The following is a 22,338-nucleotide window of genomic DNA, read 5'->3' as shown; positions in this document are numbered from 1 at the left end:
TCCCACTAATTACAGGCAGCCCCACTCACTTTGCCCTCTGGGGCCAGACTGCCCAGCCCCTCTCGGTTGACTCAGGAGCATTGCCAACAGGCGGGGACGGCCCAGAGCAGGTTCCAGGCCAGTCAAAGGACTTGCCAACTGGTCCCAGGAGACTGGCATTGTTTTACCAGAAGAAACGGTTGAGAAAGAATTTAAGAACCACTGAAAATTGGAGGGTCTTTGGCCTGAGCACAGATTCCAAAAACACCAAAAAAAGGTTCAGAGCTGAGCAGCATAGCAAGTACTTTCACCAGCAATTCCCCCTGGAACAACCGAGGAGGCCAATAGCATCACCCACTCTGCGCCCAAGGAAGCAGGACTTCGGAAGTCACAGGGCTAACAAGTGACCAAGCGACGCACTGACCACCTTACAAGGGGTGCAACCACCAGAACCAGCCTGACCCTGGGGCAGGACAACAGGGTTCAGCTACCAGAAGCCCCGGGAGCACTGGGTGGGTGGGCTAGGGGTTTAAAAAGGCCAAGAGATTTTTCTATCTGACCCTTCAAGAGGAGCAGTGGCCCCCCACTTTCCTGGGCCCAGCTCTTCTGGAGGGTCACCCCTGAGAAGCTCTGATCCCCCTAAAGGCCTGAGTGGAAGCTCGTGTCCTCTCTTCTCAATTCTTTAGAAACATTCTAGATTCAGAGAGGGAACCAAACCCCAACGTCTGTGCTTGGGGACATCCCCCAGCCCAACGTCGCGGGATCCCTGCGTGACAGATGGCTACTCGTGCACAGGCTCTCAAATTGTCTTTATTAAAAATCTTCCCCCCCCTTTTGTAAAAACAAACACTTGCGGCCAGTTATACAGATCAGGAAAAGTGGCAATTTATAGGACACTCGACAAATTCCAATACTTTACAAGTTCAAACTTATAGGAACTAATGTTCTTCTTTTTCTCATAAGCTCAAAAATCAAACTGTGGTCCAGTTCAAGTATAATCTAACAGGTCACAGCCTCAGACTGTCAAGGGAAACCCTGACACTAATGGCGGCTGCGCACACCAACATCAAATTTACCAAATTCTTTGGAAATACTCTCTGGATACACTTTATTTCAGGTGTTTACAATAAAAAGAACATGACCCAGGCCTTTTGTTACGTTAACCCAGGGTACAAATCAATCTGTTGCTCAAGGTAGCAGCTGCTCTTAAACAACATTTTTGGGGAGACACTTTGAAATGGTTAACAAACACTGAAGAAAAGCTTTAAAAAATAAATCAATATTTTCCTGGTTGCTTTTAATATTGCATTGTGTATGACACACGTAGGAAGAAGAAGTGCAAATTATGGAGTGGATGAAATTATGCCAATGGAATTGTATAAAAATAAATAAAAATAAATATATATATATACACACAAATATGGGATCTTAGATGAGTTTTTAAACTGAAGGTTCTGATTGAACGCAAAGAGCCTCTTCTCTCTCCTTCCCAGGGCCCTTCTCCAGCTTTAAAATATGGAGAAGATCAATCCATCAGCAACGGAGCCATTACATTACTAGGAAATACTGTTGTTTGAACAGCCATCCTTGGTTTCCATGGAAACACTGTTGAGTGGGGACAAGCTGGTGGGGTCAGGTTCCACTTTGCTGGGAGAAAAAGACTGCCAGCCTCTCTGAAAATGCAGTTTTAGCCTCTAATGGAGGCAGCAGGCTTTTCCCAGCAAGATTCAGTGAAGAGGCCATAGAGCTGGCCCTTGACTTCCCTCTCATGGGAGGAGAGACACAGAGGGTTAAAGGTTTTCCGAGAAATGGAGGAGGCTGGTTTTCAGAACACCAGGTGAAAAAACCGAAGGAGAGGGCCAGGGGATCAGGTCTGGGCTGAGTCACCCTTTTCAACGTCTGCTCTCTTTGAGACACTAACCCTCCTGAGGCTCCCCCTCTGGCCTGATGCCAAGTTCAGGCTTCCCGCTACCTCCAGCCTCTCCGCCCCACACCTGTCCAAGCTGGTCTGCCTGCCTCTGGTGCTTCTCGCTTCTCTCTCACAGGTTCCTGGCAGTTCTCTCCTTGCCGGTGACCACTTGCCCCAAGGCTTAACACCTGATCATTTTCTGTTCTATCTTTCTTTGCTATGCCTCAGTTTCCTCACTGATAAAATGTCAGTGTCGAACTCAGACAATCTCTCTATACTTCTGCCATGAGTGTGGAGAACAAAATGAGCAGTGTAGTCTTATTTACCATAAAAAGAAAAAAAGCAAAGAACTTAAGTAAAATAAACAATCCCGTCCGAATCTACCTTCCTGTGGCCAGGAACAGAAATAACAGGAACCGTCTTCCAGGGGCTGAGCCAGGGAGGCCACCTCCAGGCAGGTGTCTCAGCTTGAGGAAGCAGCACCAGGCTCCCCTCCGACCTTCTCCAGGGCTCCTCCAGGGCTGCAGCTGAGCCTCATTTCCCCAGCACCTTCTCCCAAACTCTTCCAATGGACTTCCGGGGCCCGAGGCCCTGACCTCAGGATCGCACAGCCCGACCGGAATAAGTGCTCTGTGCTTCCTAACATTTGACATCAATGTCTGCACCTGGGGTCAGCTCTGAGCTACCCTGACCTTCTGCCAAATTGAAAAGGGCCCACCTACAAACTCCCGGCAATCCTGAGGTGCTCCTCAGTCCTGCAGCCTTCTCCTTAGCTTCTCTGGCCTCAGACCATTTGAAAGCATCCACTGTGGGGCTGCTGGAGCCCAGAGTGCAGACACCAAGGGTGAGTCAAGGACAGATACCGTTTCCTTGTTTTGGGGTCTCTCAAGCCAACCACGTGCAGCCAACATTCGGCCTAAGCCCTGACCGGACTGCTGTTTTAGCTGGAGGGGGAAGATGCTTCTGTTTTCATTTTTAGTTAAAGTGAATTGAGACCAATTTAATGTCCAGAGTAGAACAAACCCTGGCACCTCCTGCAATCAAGAGGAGGGAAACATCAGAGATTCCAAAATGAAGGGCTCTTCTCTCTGTAAAATTCATTAAACTTTAAGGCATGAATCTGAGAGGATGAAAGAGGTATGACAATCAGGGCTTTTCAAAAAGGTGGTCCAGCTGGAGGAAATCCCAGCCTCTGCTCACTGACTGTCTAGGGTGCTCCCCTCCAGGGCTGTAGGCACCCTGCTCGCCCCACCCACCTTCCCGCACAAGAAGCCAGGCAGAGAAACTGTCTTGGTGCTCTGGGCTCACTGATGTGGTTCTGGACCCAGGAGTCTCCATGAAATCTTTTCCTTGGAAGACTCAGCCTGGCATGGCCTGTCCTATCCCATCAAGAATTTGAACACTGTGAAAATCCCTGAGAAGTTGGATTTTTATGAAAATGAAATGACCCTGGGCACAGAAGGAGGGAGAGGGGAGAGGGAGGAAGAGAGAGAAAGGAATTGAAAGGCTGTCTGAAGGAAACAGGAGTCAACAGGGGGAGAGCAGGTGACCCTCAGCAAACTGGACACACCAGGGTGCTGGCGCTGGAGCGCTCCAGCTCCAGAGGCAGCGCTTCATGAGTGTCTGAGAAAACCAGGCAAGTGGCCTGCCTGGTCTTCCTTCCTCTCTGGCGTTGGTTCCTGTCCGGGAGGTCAGGAAGGCCCCACCTCGGCAGGCCCTCGTCTCCCTGCTTCCAGCAGCGGCAGAGGTGTCAGAGCTTTTTCCTTTCAAAGTGCGGCACGATTCCGCTGTCCTCGGGCCTCGGGCTGCCTGCTCCCTCGGTCTCCTTCAGGCCCTCCTCAGCCAGCTGGGACAAGTACTTCTGTGGTGGGAAGAGGGACAAAGGGAGGGAGAGGGTCAGTGGTGAGCTGGCGGGAGGGGAAGGGGGTGCGTGCCTGGACCGGTGGCTGAGACCCCCTCTTCTCCCTCCCCAGATCCTTCTGAGGCTCCTGGACTCAAGCTGAGCAATGAGCTCCAGCCCCCCCCACCCCATTCTGTCCATTTACAAACAATGCATGAAAGCATGGATCCAAACAATAGCGAACACTTCCAGAGCTCTCATCCTGTGCCAAGCCCTGTTCTAACTGCTTTCCTTACACAAACTAATTTAATCCTCACAGCAACTCTACTTGTTTTCCAGAAAGAGCCCCAGTATCCAGGCAGCACGTCCACATCCACATGTAAGAGGCAGGGGGAGGAGAGGAGACTGGACGGGCGGGGAGGGGAGCAGCTCTGTCCTATAGCGATTGTGAAAGACAAAACTGCAGCCTGACATTGGAGACTCAGGCAGGCTGGCCGGCTGAGTGTCCTGGAGGTCCCATAGTAGGGGGGAGGCGTTCCTCCACCCGGCCCCAGAGCACTTCCTGCTCCCACTGGCCCCCAGCCCAACTCAGCAAGTCTGTAGGGCTGCTCCTGGAATTCTGGATTCAATGCGGTAAGATGGAACTAGAAAAGCCCTCAGGCTCTGTCCTCTGATTGCTAGGGCTGCAAGGAGCAGTGCAAAGAGCACTGGACTAGGAGTCATCAAGGTTAAGTCCCCCGCAGTGGTCAAGTGTGTGGGCTCTGCCATCAGACAACTTGGGTTCAAATGCTAGCTCTCAGCAGACAAATTCCCCACCAAGTCCGACATCTGTATAGTAAGGTAATAATGGTAACTACTGTGTAAGGTTGCCATGAAGTCCAAGAGAGGTACTATAAATAAAGCATTGAGCACGGAGCCTGGAGCCTGGCACGGAATAAACACCCAGCAGAGTTGCCCCTTATCATCAGTGGCACCAGCCCATTGGCTTTTGGGAAAGTCACTCCTTCTCCAGCCTGTAAACTGTTAGATGGGAGAAACCGTGTCTTCCTTCTTCCTCCTCTGGGGTGATTTTGAGGGTCAGACAAGACGATGGTATGAGATGACGTGGTCCACCTGCTCTCTCTAGGAGAGACTGTGGCTGGCTTTGAGAGGTGGGTGAGCCCGCTGGGGCGAGGGGCAGACCGTGAATCCCTGCGGGCCAGGCTGCTAATGGAGGGCGGGTCTCTCCTCCACCTTGTCTCAGGGAAGGAAACGTGCTCAGGAAGGCGAGTGGGTGAACACTGTGTATAGGCCTGATCCTCCCTGGGCCGGGGGCCAGGCAGACGTCTACTTTCCCACCTAGCACCGGCCCCACCTGCTGTTCTGGATCACTCTGGTGGGTTCTCTTGGAACATGACCATCAGTGGGGCACAGCCGGGGTTGCAGAGAGAGAACGAAGCTTCCTTCTACCCTGCCTCAAAGAACAATTCCAACCCCCACCTCAAGGCCTCCTGGGGGTGTTAAGTTTACAAGTGGCCTGACTTGGGTGTCAGCCAGCTCCTGTTACTTGGGTCTGAATTCTTCCCTTTTCACATGTGTAATGTGGAGTGGGGTGGGCACGTCTGTGTGGACAGAGACATTCTGTCAAAGCCACTGGCAGAAACCCTATCTGGGAGGCTCGCCGTGAGGCTCCCAGCTCCCCGACAGGTGCCCCAGGGAAACCTGAACTGAGGCTGGCGGGTGTGAGGGGCTTAGCCAGTGTCTGGACCTGACGTGCCTGGGCCCACAGGAATGGCCCTGGCCTGCTGTGGGGAGGTGAGCCTTCCTGGGGGTTCGGCCCAGAGGCTGGGAACACGGTGCAGTCCACTGCCCTGCAAAAACACAGAGTTTAGAATGAAAGGCCCTGGCAAGTCTGCACTCTTCCTACCTTCCTGGGTGACCTTGAGCTGTGTGGCCTCCTTGGGGGCTACACGATCCAGCTGAGAATGCCGGATGAGATCAAAGTTTCTCATGCTAAGGTGTCAGAATCTGCTACAAAGACTTAAAATGCAGATTCTCAGGCCCTGCCCTAGAGAGAATGGACAGCAAGTATAGGGTAGGTCCAGGAAGCTACATTTTTAAAAGATTCCAGCTGGTATGAAGACCAAGGTTTGGGAAAATCAGGACAAGATGATTATCTCTAAGACTCCTTCCAGCCCTGCCATTCTAGAGGTTTCATCTTGTTGGAGGTAGAGGACGATGGTGTCTTCAGGACAGATGGCTACCCTCAGCTGGCTCTGCGGAGCACAACCTGAACCCTTCCTTGGTCTGGCCAAGTCGGGCCTTCACTGCCCTCTCCCAGGAGCGCCTGTGACCTGGGCCCCAGACTCCCCCGTGGCTGTCTCAGTCACAGAGCAGCTGCTTTCCAGGGGAAATCAAAAGGCTTAAATGACCTGAGTTTGCGCACAGCCAATGGTAGTCCCTTGCAGATGGTAATGCAGGCCAGGGCATGGGTCTCAGTATGCAAGTCCAGCTCAGGAGAGTGAAAACAGAAAAGTGATTAAGAATCAGGCAACCTGGTCCCTGGCCAGGTAACTTAGCATGTGCATGGCCTTGGACAAATCACATGGCTTCTCTGGGCCTCAGTTTCTTCAATTATAAAACAAGAGAGTTGGCCCATATATGAATTTTCTTAACTAGGGGTACACATTCAAGTCATGTGGAGAACTTCCCCAAATCACATATTCCTAGGTCCCTCCCCCGCTAAATTCTACTAAATATCTGACCTAAGTAGTACATACACTTTTAAAACACTGTCTAGAGGATTCTGGTTCACATTGCTGGTTAAGAACCACCAGAGCATCTGTTCTTTAACAATTTAACTGACAGTAATGCCTGCTCTGGAGTTAGGGCACGCTCTACCACAAGGGTCTTCCAGAGTCAAGGCCTTGTGCCTCAAAAAACTAGTCTGATTCACCATAGAAAAAACAGGAGGTGCCTTGATAGACTCACCCCAGGGGGTCTGCCTCCCATGCTTTCTATTACATCACGAGTCCCCAGCTTATACCAGAAGTTAATTAGGAAAATCACATTCCAACACACTATATTCTAGTTAGGTACATGTTATAGAATATATTACTATATCTCATTGATTTTAAAAAGTGTTTTTTCCACACATTAACATCTCTGAAATTGAGATGCATTTTACAGTTGATTTAATTCACCATTTAATTTGCAACATTTTTTTCCCTTTTGGTATCACAAAATAGTGGTGTGCCTTACAATTAATGGCACCTCAGATTGGATGAAATACGGTATACAAAGTATTTTTATACGTCACCTGTTAATATACTATGAAACATACTTATTTTATTACTTATCTCCTATGCTACAATGAAAGCTCTAAGAGGAAAGGAATTTTTGTCTCTTTTTTTGTTGTATCTCCAGTGCCTAGAATACTGTCTAATCCACGGTGTGCCTGTGATGAATAGTTGCAGTATGGACGAACATTTACATAGAACAGAATAGGGGTTTTTCTTCTAGCAAACATGGATACTGCACAGGGAAAGAGACATATAGAGAAATATCTGGAACATCCAGATCTTGTGAAAAGGGGTCAGCCCCAGGCACGGGCCAGGTGAATACTGGCTTGAGTCACTCAGTCTAGATGGACAGGCAGATGCAAAAACAAAGTAAACGTAACCCAAATAGAATGTTTTGTACGAAGGTGGAGACGGATGCTCTGAGAGCACATGGGAGGCAGCCACCACGAGGAGCAGCCTGTTGGAGTCAGGTCGGAGAGAACAGCAGGAGTTTTCCATGCAGTGGAAGGAGATGAAACACATAGAAACAGAGCCTGGGCAGCCCCCTGAGCCTAGGCAGTGAAGGCCGATGGCTACCTGTAAGTTCCTGTAGTGGACGGCACTGCGACAGTGGCTCATCTTCGCCATCTCCTCGCTCGTATAGAACAGCCCACACAGCTTGCAGTAGAAGCCGGTCCTGGGCACCACGAACTCCACCCCTGCAGCAGGATGGGGGGTGGACAGGGAGGCAGTTAGGAAGGTGGAGGGAGGTCCCTGGGGTCCAGACAGCAGTCTGGTAGACAGAGGAGCCATGCCCTCCAGCCCTCGTTTGCTGTTGACTTTGGCTGGTTACCCAGCTTCTCTGGGCCTCAGTTTCCCCATTTGCAAAACAGGGCAGAGAAGACAGCATCAGCTTCCATCACAGGCGGCTGTGAGCGTGAGGGGTGTCCCCCCTGAAGCGAGACGGCATGCTCAGCAATTATACGCCCTGCAACCCACTTCGGGAAGTAGGTCCAGGCTCTACTATGACCAGCCTGCTTCCAGGGAAAGGAGGAGGAAGGAGCTTTCTTACATTTCACTGGGTGGATTTCGTTTCTCCACACTGTACCCGTCCCTGCAGCTGTTGTGGCCAGGACTCTGGAAGGATGCACTCATTTTTGTTTATTTATTCTAGAATTATGTCCATTAAAGAAAATTCTAAAAACAAAAGTGAAGAAAATTCACCCAGGTTCATTCCAATCAAAATATTTCCTTCCATACTATTTACAGAGAGAGCCTTTCTGGGCGGGGAGGGGGCAGTTTTAATCATTCCCTAAGTGTATTTCTGTCTCCTCCCTCTTTTGTGTGATGGTCTGTCATAAATATTTCCCCATCTTTCTCCAGTCTTTACATCGGAACCACCAATTAATAGCATCTTATTTATGATTTGTTAAATAAAAGTCCCAGGATTCTGGGAGGCCTTTTGATTGTAAGGAAAGGAAATAGTGGCCCAACAGCCAGGGAAGTAACACTGTCGCAGCCCCGGGGACTCATCTCTGAAGGCCAGCCTCCACCAAGGTGTTCTGGGGGTCACGGTCTCCTCTGGAAGACAGTCAGCAGAGTGGAAAGAGCCCAGGACCGAGAAGGGTCAGACCAGACACTAAGAATCAGTGGAGCCCGGGGAGAGTCAGCGGAGCCCCTCCTGGGCCTCAGTTTCCCAGGCACCCGATTGTGAAGCCCCAGCTAAAGAGCAGGGTGTAATAAGGGCTATGAAGCCCAGACTCCCTGCAGAAGTAAAGGAGAGGGGCTGGCCATGAGGGATGCCCGGACCCCGCTTTCAGAATGGGGCTACCCCCTGTGTGAGCTGACACACTTCAGCCGGGCTCTGCTGAGGTCCATTTGGTTAGTTCTGCTGGGGGTGGGGGATGTGGGAGAGCTGGCCGCCCAGTGGAAGGGAGAGAGGGGCTGGGGGCCGCACACCAGGCCAACAGCAGCTTCCTGCAGAGAGGGGGGCAGGCAGGGTCTCCACCGAGGCGCTGCGTGCCTGTGACCACGAGTCTGGGCCTCCCTTCACTTGCCTCCTCCCGCCTCCCAAGAGACAGAGCTAAGCACACAGGAGACCCTGTCAGAGAGAAGCAGCTTAGACTTGTAATTACAGCTTTTTTTTTTCCATTTCAAAAGAGCCACTTATCAGTGTGGAGGGGCAGGTCTCGAGGGCGGAGGGGGCCCGGGAGGCCTGCACTGACTGATTGCTCCTCTGTGGTCTGGGGCCTGGGCAGTTCTAACTGCCACGCAGCAAGCCCACCACCGAGCCCTCAGCCGTTTCCAGCAGTCTCCAGAGCCAGGGGGCCTCGCTCAGACCCAGCTGCCCAGGGGGAGGCTGAGCGGCCTTTCCCTCCCCACCCTCCTCCCACCCTCACTGCAAAGGATGGGAAAGCGGCCTGGCTTTGCCTGTGGGTGGCCCGCCCGCCCCGCCACCTCACAACAGGCCCTGGCTCCTGGCTGTGGCTGGCAAACGAACATTAAGTAAGGCCGGCCTTCATCCTCTGTTTCTACAAAATACTTCTCCCCGTTGCTGCTGCTCTGCAGGGAGCGAAGGCCCACACTAGACAAGAGAAGGGCAACCAGGAAAGGAGACGCAGCACCCAGAGGCCACGGGGAGCAGAGGCGGGCCTGCCATCAGAGCCACTCCCTGGTTCCCGTCCAGACCCTGCAGGATCAGCCAACTGGGTGGAATCAGGAAAGAAGTCTTGGGGTTTTCACTGAGACCCCACTAAGGCCTCCAGGGTTCTCCAGGTTTCCCAAGAGGCCTTCTGGCCCCTGTTCTGGGTCCTTCAGAAAGGGTGCAGCTGCCTCAGAAGCCACCACAGAGCATGAGGCAGGGCCTGAGCTGGCAGCTGTGGCCCCTTTCAACCCCAGGGGCACGGCTACCAAAAAACAAAAACAAAAACAAAAAAACCAAAAAAAAAAAAAAAAACCCGAAAACAAAACTTGGAAGCCACAGTATACTGGAATACTGGAGAGAAAATGGGAATATTTAGAGGCAGGTACACCTAGCTCTTTGATGTAACCTCAGGTATGTTACTTAACCTCTCTGAGCTCAGTTTCCTCACCTGTAAAGTAGGAATCATAATATCATAAACAGGGTCACAGGGAAGCACCTATCATTTTGTTTGGTGCCCCGGAAAATATTAGTTTCCAGATATGTATTAAACATTTCTCCACAGAGGCCTTCCCGCCCTCCAGCCTCTCACCAGAGCCCCCTGGAGAACCCAGGTTCCATGGTTTGGCAGCAACTCTCTTCCCTGACCCAGCCTGGCTCGGCCTGCCGGGGGGATAGTCGTGCAGTACCCAGGGGGTCAGAGACAGCACTGAGGAAGGAGAAGCCGGGGGAGGATCCCCAAACACCTGGGAACTCACCCCTGAGTAACTGGGAGTTGCTGGGCACCAGGATGCCAACACCGCCTCAGGACACCTCTGGAACGTGAGGGCTGGGGGAAGTGGCCGTGCCAAGACAAAACTGCCACAGCCCATGAGTTCTGCAGCAACCTGGTCCTCCCGTTTTTTAGCCTCTATTAAGTACAATAATTAAAGCTGCATTTGCCTTCTAATAATAGCTCCTGGCACGGGTAATTACAACCCCATCATCCCAGCAAAGCCTCGGATGGGTGGAGGGGGAGCTCGTGTTTTGCAGGCAGAGCCCTTTGGTTCTGATAAGAGCAGGCCTTGGCAGGCTTGGGCTTGCGGGGGTCACCCAGAGCTGGCCTGAAACGAACGGTGGGGGGTGCCCTTCCCCAGCCCCTGAGCAGCGGGGCTTAGCCTCCCTGCTCTCCATGGGGACCAAGCCGGAGTTGCCCCCCACCTCCCTAGGAGTCTCTCTGCAGTAGCAACAGACCATGGAGGGTGAAGGGTTATGCAGCCCCAGTGAGAGGAAACGCAGTAGGTCTCAATAACTGTTTCATAAACGAATAATAACAATAGACAACCCTTACTTAATACCTCCTACCTTGAAGACACTGAGGCCTGACAAGTGCTCGTTCGTCTGATCCTCAAAATCACCCCACAGGGGAGGCATCTGTTACCATCCCTGATTTACAGATGAAGAAAGCCAGGTAGAGAGGTTAACTAAGCAGCTCTCTGTCCCCTAGACAGCTGGGATTTGAACCCAGAGAGTCAGAGTCCACAATCTGTGCTCTTAATCACTGCACAAAAATTGCCTTTCCTCCACTGTGCTGCCTCAACTGGAGGAACAGGAGGGCGGGGTGGTCTCAGATTAGTAATCCTGAGCTCTGACCTGAGCTTGCTGTGAGACCTGAGGTAATAAGTCTCTGGGCTCCAGTTTCCTTACCTGTCAAATGCAGAAAATAGTGCCATACTCCCTACCCCTCACCGAGATCAATGAGACAATGGGTCTGAAAGCTAATCGGAGACTATAATCAAGCACAAAAGTACAATCTGTAATAGCCCCAAACCAGAAACAACCCAAATGTCCGTCAGCAGCTGAATGAATAAACAAAATGTGATCTATCCACAACCACAAGGCGATCCTCCTCAACAAAAACCAGAAACCAACTATGCACACACCCAACAGTTTGAAAGAATCCCAGAATAATGATGGTGAGTGAAAGAAGCCAGGTAACAAGAGTACATCCTGTATGATCCCCTTTATATAAAATTCTAGAATGCAAACTCATATCAGTGACAGGAAGGAAGGCAGTGGTTACCTGGGGACTAAGGTTGGGAGGGAGGGATTACAAAGGATTTGCAGGAAATATGGGGGATGATGACAATGTTCACTCTCTTGACTGTGGTGGTGGTCTCACAGGTGGATACATATGTCAGAATTGATCCAACTGTGCACTTTAAATATGTGCACTACATTAATGTCAATTATACCTCAACAGAGTTGGGGTTTTTTTTTTTAAATACAATGAGCCACCATTTTTCTCCTAACAGGTTAGTAAAGATTAAAAACTGATAACATCTGATGTTGGCAAGGATGTGGAGAATGAGTACTCTTGAGGTAGCAGTGAAAACTGGTATACTCTTTCTGATGTGTAATTTAGTGGCAATTATGAAAATCTGAAATGCAAATATATATAACCTCACTACCCCCTGGCGAGGACGCTGTCCTCCAGAAACACTGGCTAGCACACAGGTTAGGGTTACAGCATGTTTGGAAGGCTGAGCACAGAGGTCACATGGAGCTAGGGGTCAAAGGGCTGGGGTTTCAATCCCAGCTCCAGCCTGGACATTTCATTCAGTTTGTTACTCTGCATCTCAGATTTCTTAGCTGTAAGATAGGGATAAAAATACTAGCTACCTCACAGGTGTTTTGAGAGTTAAATGAAATATGCACTAGAAATGGTGCCTGCCTGATAAATGATAAAAATAAAAGCTTAACTATTATAGCATTGTTATAATGGGAAAAAAACTGAAAACGTCCCAAATGTTCACCAGTAAAGGAGTAGGTCAGTCATTTACGGTACACCTTTTAAGATGGAATAGTAGTTAAGAAGAATGCATTCTCTATGTACCGACATGAAGAGATCGCTAAGACCCCTGTGAAGTTAGAAAAGCAAATTGCACAGCATTACATACATAATGTGATCTTATTTTTGTGGGAGAAAAATTCTCCATGGGTATGACAGTGGCTACTTCTGAAGTTGAGCAGACACTGGGGGGAAGAGATACAACATTATATGGTTTTAAACATTTGTTATAATAATCTTTTATACTTTTTGTAATAAAAAATAATGAAAAGACAAGAATTATAAGGTAGCAGAATTTATTCTTAATTTTTGCCTGTGTGTGTCATACAGATTCCAAGTTCTTGGATGCCAAGAGACTTGTGTTCCATTTCTAGACTCTCCCCAGTGCCTCGTAAGGTGCCAGTTATCTAGGAAAAGTTGCTGACTGAATGAATGCACGAACAATTCCTAAACGAACTGCCTGGCACCCTTTCCCTGAAAGGCAGCCTTTGCAACTCTTTTCCAGCGTTAAAAAAACCCAGGGCTTTCTTGCAGTCATCTAAGTTCATTCTAAGGTCGGTATGTATTTCCCTTTTTCAGTTTTTGTCCTGAGGCATGCAGCAAACTCAGCCCTTAAAAAAAAAAAGGAAGTTTGCTCTTTGAATCTGACTAAATGGCACACTTGGAGGATAGAAACAGGAAGAAAAATTTAAAAGCAGATGAAAAGGAAAAAAAGAAACTCGTTAGAAAGGGTGAGCCTCCATATTGACTAGCGCCTCCCCCTGGGGAAGGCTTGTTTGAGGACCTGCAGTCACTCAGTATTGGGAGGACAGGGACCCAGGTCTCTCTCTGCTCAGTGCCCCTTTATCAACTATACAGGGCCTGCCCCCTAGTGCAGTCTGTTCAGCATCACTGCCTCAGAGAAGCTGGCCCCTCAAAGAGAAAAAAATGTAGCATGGTTTTGGGAAGGGCTGGGGCTGAGAGGGCAGGGAAGGCATTGGCAGAAGAGGTTCATTTCTGTTGACTTTGTGGCGGCCACTGGGCCTCCGCTTCCCTGGCTGAATAAGGGCTGTGTGGTCATGAATAAAGCATTTCCTGACGGGGAGAACAGTCTCCTTGCTCTGGCTCCCAGGACAGTGCCGTTCAGAGTCTGACCCCATGAGGTGGCTGGTCTACTACAGGAGACCGAAATTGCAAAAAACCTGAAAGTGGCACACAAATCTAGATGACTGTATCAGACACGAAAAGACAACAACCAAATGCCAAAAAGCCCTCTCAAGCTCTTAGATGTTATTACGGAACTATCATTTCCTGGAGCTGAATTTTCAGGAAGGGCTGTGGATTTATTTTACCCACCTAGAGGAATGCTGAGTTCACTGAACACATCCTCTGGTTCCCAGGACGGCAAAGAAAGAGGCTGTTTCAGCTCAACTTCAGCATATTCCGGTGACCTCACGTCCAGAGATTTCATTTCCACGTACCTGGAGTTTTCTGCAAAACATGAGCCAGGGCAAAACTAATGAAACACATCACGCTTCTAAGAATCCCTGCAGTTCTATCCTTGCACTGTGTGATGGCGAATGGTCCCTTGGGCTGCTTCATAACATGGGACTAGGGCGAGGGCTGCTAATCAGAAGCAAAGTGCCATAATGAAGAGCTTTTTCAGCTGCCAGAAGAATGCCACACACAAGAAAACTTGGCAAATCTTTGCATTAGGTCCTTGGGGGTTGGGCTGCTGATGCCTTGCCCACTCCTTTGCCACCCTCCCCATTCAGTATCACACCCTCTCCGCAGGCAGAAGAATTATGGAAGTGCAAAAATTGTGCTGACGTCCGCAGGAGCACTGAGGCAGGCAGAAATGCCATTCTCACCCCAAGCCTGTCGAGCAGTGTTATTAAATGTGAACTCCAAACACTGGGTAAGCTAATAGGCCATTAACACCAGTGCATGTTGAGACTGGTACTGCGAAATGCACGGGGTTCAATCAGAGCAAGGTGAACGACACTTCGCTCCTTCTGCCTTCTTGCCTTCTCCAGACAGCCCAGGCCTCAGCGTTTCTCTAGCAACAAGAAGGAAGCTCGTGGCAGAGTTTCTATGGAGACTCAGATTCACGCAGGTGAAAAACAGCTCAGGTCAGCTTGACATGTGGGGAAGCCCAAGCCGCCAGCTCATCTACCAGCTCGCGCCAAGCACACAGCACTGGGTTGAAAGGTTTCTTTTTAAGCCTTTCATGTATATTTTCCGCCCTCGCCTCTTTTCCCCCGTCCCTTACTTCAAACTCTGCAATGCTGCATGCTTCTGAAAAAATGCATTTTTAGTTATTTTCATTGGGAGAACATTGAGGGCTACTCGTCCTCCCCCCACCCCACCCCCGCCATAGCCCTTGATAGAGCTTAGTTTCCACTTGGCAGAGAAGACAGGGCTTAGCCTATTTTAAACCCTGTCTTTCATGATGTCATAGTACCGGGCACAGACACAACATCACTTATAGTGGAGATGGAGGAGATCTCGGGGAAAGTCTTGTTTCACCATCAGACACTGGAGAAAAGCGGGTCTGAGGCAGTGAGAAGCAGAACAGGCCGGACCCCTTGTGAGCCCCTCATTCTAGCCTCTGCCCACTCCTTTCACTGCCTCCCAGGCTCCCGCCACCTCACTCAGGCCTCACAGAAATAATGCCTGGGTGGTCCTCTGTTGTGAGGGTAAGAGAGGCTGCTTGCTGATCCCTAGGAACCAAAGCTCCTTTGATAGCTCAAAACATTTGCTAATTGAGATATCAGAGTCCGTCTGGGCTCCTGTAAATTCAGAGAAGTCCGTCCTATCTGAGTATGCTTCTCAGAAAACGCGGCGCCTCCTATCTGATTGCCTTTACACCACTTGCCTAAAAGCCCTGACAGTTTAACCAGGCTTTTAGAAGCTTGCCTTCTGCACCAGCTTTAATACTGGTTGAAACCTTACTTTGCTTCGTTCCAGCCTGCTCATGCCCACATGCTGCTCCAGGGGAGCGGTGGTCCCATCTACCCAACCGCCCAGGAGAAAGGGGAGGTAGTTACCCTGGGTCGACACTCCTTGGCAAGCCTGGCTTTGGAGGTCGGTTTCGGTGGTGGGGCTGGCTTTCTCCTCCAGGGGGCTGCCTTCACCAGCCCCATCTTCGGGGGTCTCCCTGGCCTTGCAGTCATCGAGAGAGGGGCTAGGCTGCCAGGCCCTCTCCTCTGCTGGCTTGGGGGAAGACATTTGCTGGTGTGTAGAGGCCAGGCACACATCTGAGCTCTCTGCTGCCTTTGCCTGCTTCTCGTAGCAATCTGAACCCTCCAGTGAGAGGCCTGTCTCACATTCAGCTGGCTTCCGCTCAGCATCCAGATTTAGGCCAGGCGTTTCCACCTCCATGTCACTAGGACAGCTAGTGGAAGCAAAAGGCAGTTCTTTGGGCGACTTGAGGCCGATTTCCACGGCCCCATTACCTATGGTCTTGACTCCCTCCTCGATGAAATCTTTGGCTAAGTCCAGGTCTAAGGTGGTCGTCACACAGGGACACATTTCTGGACAGATTTTGTTCTTCTGGTCAATGGGCACAATTTCTTCCAGTTCTGGGATGTCCGGTTCCATAATAAAATCTTCTTCCTCCCCCACCTCGTCTACTGTAACCAGCTCCTCCATGTTGGTGGGATACCAGCTCTCCCCCTCCGCCTCACTTCCACTCTCCAAGTCTTGCTCCTGAATAAAAATGCAGAATGGAGGTCAGAGGGTGGCTAAGGAGTGGCTCTTCACATTCAACCAGAAAGGGGCACAAACCTTGACCACAGGATCCCTCAAACTAGGAAGATCCTCAACAATCTGACTCCTACTGGGAACATTTACTAGGTAATAGGAGCTGTAAACCATTCAGATCTCTTAGCACTGATTCATCTCTTAGGATGAGGCTCAAAACAGCACAGGATCTGAAATGAGCCCTTACTGCTTAACCAATCATGTTTAACGTGGCACAAAGAATTTCAACTCCTGGTACATAATATGTGCTCAATAAATATTTTTGAATGAATGAGTGATTAAGTTATAAATTCTAAGCACATCAACTTGCTGGAGCTATTTCCTTGCACGCAGGACATCACTAAATGTAACTGCTGCACAGTCTTCACAAAATTCCCCCCAACACCCTCTCCCAGCAAGGGTGCAACCTCCATAGCCACGGCTCACACTTGGCCCCTCCCGACACTTTCATGAACCCAGCAGCCAGATTTAAGAGATCAGCTTCCCTGCCAGCGATACTCATCTCTCCGCCTCTCCTGACCGGAAAGGCATGAAGCTGGCCATGTTCCAGGGACATTTCTTTCTGCTGTGGCGGTCTCAGCCCTGTAACTGGGTTTTTCATTTCAATTAAGTAAAGTAATCTTTACAAGCACAGTAGATGTTTTGTTAATCCCAGGGTCTGGGACTGCCGAGGTCAGGGCCCCAGCTTGAGTCCCCAAAGCCCCCTTCCTCCTCCGGCTCCTCCCACGGGACCTGCCTATTTTGGGAGCCTGGCTCTGAAACCTGACTCTTTTTTGGGCAGCCCATGTTTTCTCTTATAAGCACAGCCAAATTACTGAAGACTGAGGCAGAGCCCAGGCAGGTAGGTGGTAAAGGTCTCCCCAATAAAGACTGTGCAAAGGTCCCAGGCAAAGCCATCCCTCCAAGAAGTGCTGGCTTCATTCACAGACCCACTGGCGCGGTCCCGGACAGTCCCAGACAGCGAGCAGGGCATCACTAGGCAGGCTGGGGACCCCTGTGACTTGGTACCCAATGGCTGTCGTGCCGATGAGGCTACACTGCCAGCATCTGGGACAAACTTTACCTTCCTTGTCCTTGTATTTTCTGCATCAGAGGATTCTGTTTCTTTCTCCTGCCTGCCCACCGATGTGGGGCTATCTTCCATGCTGTCCTGCTCTTCTTTTCCAGCCTTACCAAGGAAAGAACAGAACAAACCAAGCCAACAGTGAGCAGGGACGGAGAAAAGAGGGCACACCAAGAGGAAAACAATGCTGCAGAGCACAGCTAACAGCTGTCGGGCATATTTCACCCACAGCATTTCCCTTATCCTCACAAAAGCTCTCGGAGGCAGGTGCTATTATCATCTTCACTATAGAGGTGAGGAAACTGAAGCTCAGAGAGGGTAAGTCACTTGTTCAAGGTCACACAGACAAACGGAGGCACAGAAATATCTTCACGGCTGGCCTGAATGCTTGAGGGAGACAGAAATCCCTGGCAAATCAGGCACTTTCTGCAGCTGTGAAATCTGTGGACAGTGAGGGTGAGCAAAGGGGCCACGGGGGAAGTGATCCTGGATTTAACAACCATCATGGTGACACCTCCCCAACAGATCGGTCTTGGCCATTAAACAAATCACATCTAGGCTGTTTGTGGGTAGGAAGGGTGTTGTCACCAAGCAGTGCCACTCACCTCTCTTCTGCCTTACTCCTGTCCTGGGGCTACAGCCCAAACCAGCGATCCCTCCCCTTCTTCCTTCCTTCTGTTCCATCCCTCAAGTTAAGCCCCTCATGATACTGCTCGAGTCTGGGAAACTGAACAATTGAAAGCAGGTGTCTGGTTCAAGAATTAGGATTACAACAGAGGTCAGCCAAGTATCGCCCTTGAGCCAAATCCGATCCGGCGCCTCTTTCTGTGCAGTCAGGGAACCAACAATGCTTTTCACCCCTCTAAATGGTTGCATGTTAAATGATTCTCTAAGTACCAACATAATATCCTCAATGCTGCCTCTTGGCCCATACAGCTGAAATAGTTATATCTGGTGCTTTATGGAAAAAAGTTTGCCAGCCCCCAGTTTAGAAGTTTGAGGAGGAGAGTCTCCTGTGACTTAAACTTTGGCCACCAAGTCAATGACCATTCCCAGGCATTCTTGGGAGAAGGCTGCATTTTCTCGACATTTTTGGCTGAGGTTGGCTCAAAGGAAACCACTCCCGCTCTGACTTCTTATGACCAGACACACCCCTCTTTGCTGATGAGGAGCCAGCGGGGGCAGGAGCTCAGGGCTGACGGGTTTAACCAGTTATTACGGGACAGGGAAGGACAATTCAAATCCTCAGATCTTTGCTTTTTCCAGCATCTGGAGCAGAAGCTCTACTCTAGCCTGCTGAGCTAACTTGAGCTCAAGGCAGCTCCAGAGGCCTACTTAGCTTCTACCAGCAGGGGACCGCTTTATTTCTGTCTCCCTGAATGAATAATCCACAGCGCTCCCTTGTCAAAATAAATACCCCTAACCCTTCCCAGGCAGCTCCTGCCGCCACAGTCCCAGCTCAGTATGGTAAACAGACTCCCTCCAGTTCAAGCTGGGAGAGGCAGGGACTGCCTGGCCTGCCGGAAGCCCCCCACCAGGTGGACCCCTGCTCTTCCTCCCTGCAGGCAAAGGAAACAGAGCAGGGCCTTTCAGTGCACTCCTGGCCCTGGGATCATTTCCAGGTGACAGCAGTTTATGGGAACAGACAGATGCAACCAATGCCCCCGGCTCCCCCTACCGGCTCAGGGACCAGTGTATTAAGTCTGGACCGTTCCAGGCAGGGCTGCCACCGCAGGGCTGGGGCTACTGCTAAACAACTTCTTCACTGGTCTCCCCCTTGCGCTCTGTAGCCTCCTCCCAAGTGATCGAGAATAGTGACTCCAAAATGCAAACCTATCACATCCCCACTGCACCTTTTAGCTTGAACATTTCATTTGCTTCCCCTTGCTCTGAGGATAAAGACAAAACTCCATAACCGGCCTACAAGGCCCTGCATGATGTGGCCCCCGTTGATATAAATCAGCTTCACCTCCCATCATTCTAACCCTGGCTCTCTCTGCTCCAGAAACACTGGCCTCCAGCCACAGGGCCTTTGCACAGGATATTTCCTGTGTCTGCTCTCCTTCCTTTTCATCCAGTAAATACTCACCATTCCTTCAATTCTCAACAGCCACATCCTAACTCAGGGAAGCCTCTGATTCGTCATAGGTACTAACAGCCCTATACACCTCCATCTCCTTAGCACTTAATACTCTCACTCATCTACTCACTTAGGGAATTATTTGATTAATATGTTTTCCATTAGACCATGAGCTTCATGAGATCAGGGGTCATTGCAGCTCTGATTCACAACTGTAGCCCCAGTGCCAGGTGCTCCATGAACACCGGTCAAGACAAGAATGGAGATGGGTAGGAAGCGGTGGAGTGAATAACAGGTTCGCAACTGCCTCCCAGTGAGCTTGGGTCTGGGCTTTGAACTGAGCATAAGTGGTTTTTCTATTTCTCTCTCCTATGGCTTGTTTATACTGTGGGCTCATCCTGGGGACCCCTGGGGCTCCATCTGGTCCACAGGCATGTTTTGGTCTCTAAAATGTGGGAAATGTCATACCAATATCTGCATCTGGACGTGGGTCTTGCTCCCAGAAATGGGAGGGCTGACTGCGCAGGGCATGCCTCCCTGAACAGCAGCCACAGAGGGGAGCAGCACGGCGGCTGCCCCAGCAGACAGCCCCCTCCTCCTGGGTCTGCCACGGTCCCAGCTCTCCACTTTGGCCCCACCCGTGCTACCTGGTGGCCTGTGTCACCTGCCTGGCTCCCCTTCTCTAGGCACCTAGGTCTGTCGACCTGATGGCCTGTCTGGGAAAGCAGAGGAGCACCTCTTTCCCAGGTCTCCCTATTCAGGGACTTGATTTCTTTCTTCTTTCTCTGGTCTCGTGGTTGGGGCTGGGTCTCCCGTCTGGCTGCGGCCACCCACGAACACTGAGCGGTGCACACGCTGGCTTCACCAGCACGGGCACCCTCTCCAGATACTTCCCGGGGCTTCCCACTAGCACAAGCTTGTGGAAGTCCTACAGCAGCCTTGGGATCACACCCATTCCACCAACGAGAAAACTGAGCTGAGAAGAACAGCGTGTGACCTGGTTCTCAGAAGCCAAGCCTTTGCCTCCAGAACTGGCTCAGTCATTTATTCTTTCAGCAAATACATACTGAACGCTCACTCAGTTCCATACACTCATCTAGAAACCGGGGGCAGGCAGTGAGCACCGCAGACAGAAATTCCTGCCCTCATGGAGGTTATGTTGGGGGGAGGGCTGAGAGGGAGGGGAGACCAAGTAACATAGAAACATTAGGGGATACGTTAGAAGGAGACAGGTGCCACCAAGACAAGGAAAGCGGGTTTGGGACGTTGTGATTTTATGTGGTGGCCAGGAATAAACTTCGGAGAATGTGACAATGAGTAAAGACAAAGGTTAGGTGAGGAGGGCCACGTGGATTTCGGGGGGAGGGGTTCCCGGGCAGGAGGACACGTGTAAAGGCCCTGCTGTGGTATGCGCAAATGCAAAGACCCTTCCTCAGCCCTGCTGCCTTCATTCCCCAAATTAAGCAGCTGCCTGTTCTCTGACTCCGGGGGCAGCCCTATGGGGTCTGGGTGGTTCTCATGATTGAGATAAGAGTTTGAGATCAGGGAAGAAAACTCGTTATTCTGCTGGGATTCCACCAAATGGCATAGGGCTGCCCGGCTCCAAACCCACAGAAACTATCTGTTGGGGACCCCAACAAGTCCCTAGTGATCCCACTCTAAGGCTATTAAAGGTAGAGCCTCCCAGAACAGAATCGTGGGGAAACCCATGAGGCCTTTCTGGGAATCTTCTTTTGCAACAGGAGCTCGTGAAATGATCCCCAGTGTGTATCACCTTGAATGAACAACGTGTGCAAACCAAGGAAAGCAGCGTGGGTATCACAGAACAAGTGAGGTTACCAAAGAAGAGTCTCAGAAGTGTGGGTAGGAGTGCAGAGGGGCAGCTCCCCTAACCTCGCCATGGGGGACAGAGGGCTGCAGACCAGGGGTACGTGTATGAGGTCCAGCCTTGAGGCCCTGCCAATGCTCGCTCTCAATCCCTCTGTGCCTTTACTCCAGGCACTGACTCCACACCACCCCTTGGACGCCTCTAAGCATAGATGTATATACACAAAGGAATACTACTGCCAAAAAAAAAAAGAATAAAATAATGCCATTTGCAGCAATGTGGATGGACCTGGAGATTGTCATTCTAAGTGAAGTAGGTCAGAAAGAGAAAGAAAGATACCATATGATATTGCTTTTATGTGGAATCTTAAAAAAAAAAGGACACAAATGAACTTATTTACAAAACAGAAACAGCCATAGAGAACAAAGTTATGGTTACCAGCGTGTAAAGAGGGTGGGAAGGGATAAACTGGGAATTCGAAATTTTCACCTCTTGGAGAGTGATGGAAATGTTGGCTGTCTTGATTGTGGTGGTGGTGGTTTCATTGGTGTAAGTTCATCAAATTGTCCATCTGAAATATGTGTAGTTTACTGTACAGGGATCATACCACAAGAAAGGTGTTTAAATAATATTGACTATGTTGTAAACCTGAAACTCACATAATACTGTAAATCAACTATACCTCAATTTAAAAAGTTTTCCTTTCTCACTTTTGCCCTTGCTGCTTCCCAAATTGCTTTTCCCCCGACATTCGATGCTCAGCTCAAATGTCACCCGCTCTGTGCAGCTTTCCTCGTCTCCCTCCGCAGAGCTGACTGCCCAAAGAGCAGCCCGTCCACCATGTGACTGCAGCAGGGGCCCCTATATGTGAATTACTTGTGTAGCCCTGCTTCCACCGTTGGTTAGACCTTGGTCTCTGCCATAACATGACTATGTCCTGTTCATCTTTGGGTCCCCTGTCCCTGGTAATGAGTGTAGAAATAAAGTTCAGGCCAAAAGTGTGGCTCTTCAGTGTTCATGGAGTTGAGCCCTGAGATTCTTATTCGGACTTAGTAATTGGCAACAGCTCCTGGGGCAGACTAGAAGATATGCATCTAGGAGTTTTTATGGATTCTTTACACAGACCACCCCCACCCCCAACCTCCACTGTTCCACTGGTACTTA

General features: G+C 50.3%; 1 protein-coding gene across 4 annotated transcripts in view; it reads right to left on the bottom strand.

Moving 5' to 3' along the window:
- Positions 1–771: 771 nt before the first annotated feature.
- RBM20 (RNA binding motif protein 20) overlaps positions 772–22,338 on the bottom strand; it is a 177,244-nt gene continuing 155,677 nt past the window's right edge. For all 4 annotated transcript variants that reach the window (XM_015235959.3, XM_072971865.1, XM_072971864.1 and 1 more), the window contains exons 10-14: positions 17,267–17,371; positions 15,489–16,149; positions 13,795–13,929; positions 7,586–7,707; positions 772–3,749 (exon numbers count right to left, since the gene is read on the bottom strand). In XM_015235959.3, coding sequence (XP_015091445.2) covers positions 3,639–3,749; positions 7,586–7,707; positions 13,795–13,929; positions 15,489–16,149; positions 17,267–17,371 — 1,134 coding nt within the window. In that variant the 3' untranslated portion in view covers positions 772–3,638. The remainder of the gene's footprint in view (positions 3,750–7,585; positions 7,708–13,794; positions 13,930–15,488; positions 16,150–17,266; positions 17,372–22,338) is intronic.

This window comes from Vicugna pacos, chromosome 11, assembly GCF_048564905.1.
Source record: "Vicugna pacos chromosome 11, VicPac4, whole genome shotgun sequence".
Classification (NCBI taxonomy): domain Eukaryota; kingdom Metazoa; phylum Chordata; class Mammalia; order Artiodactyla; family Camelidae; genus Vicugna; species Vicugna pacos.
This window is presented reverse-complemented; position numbering and strand designations above follow the sequence as displayed.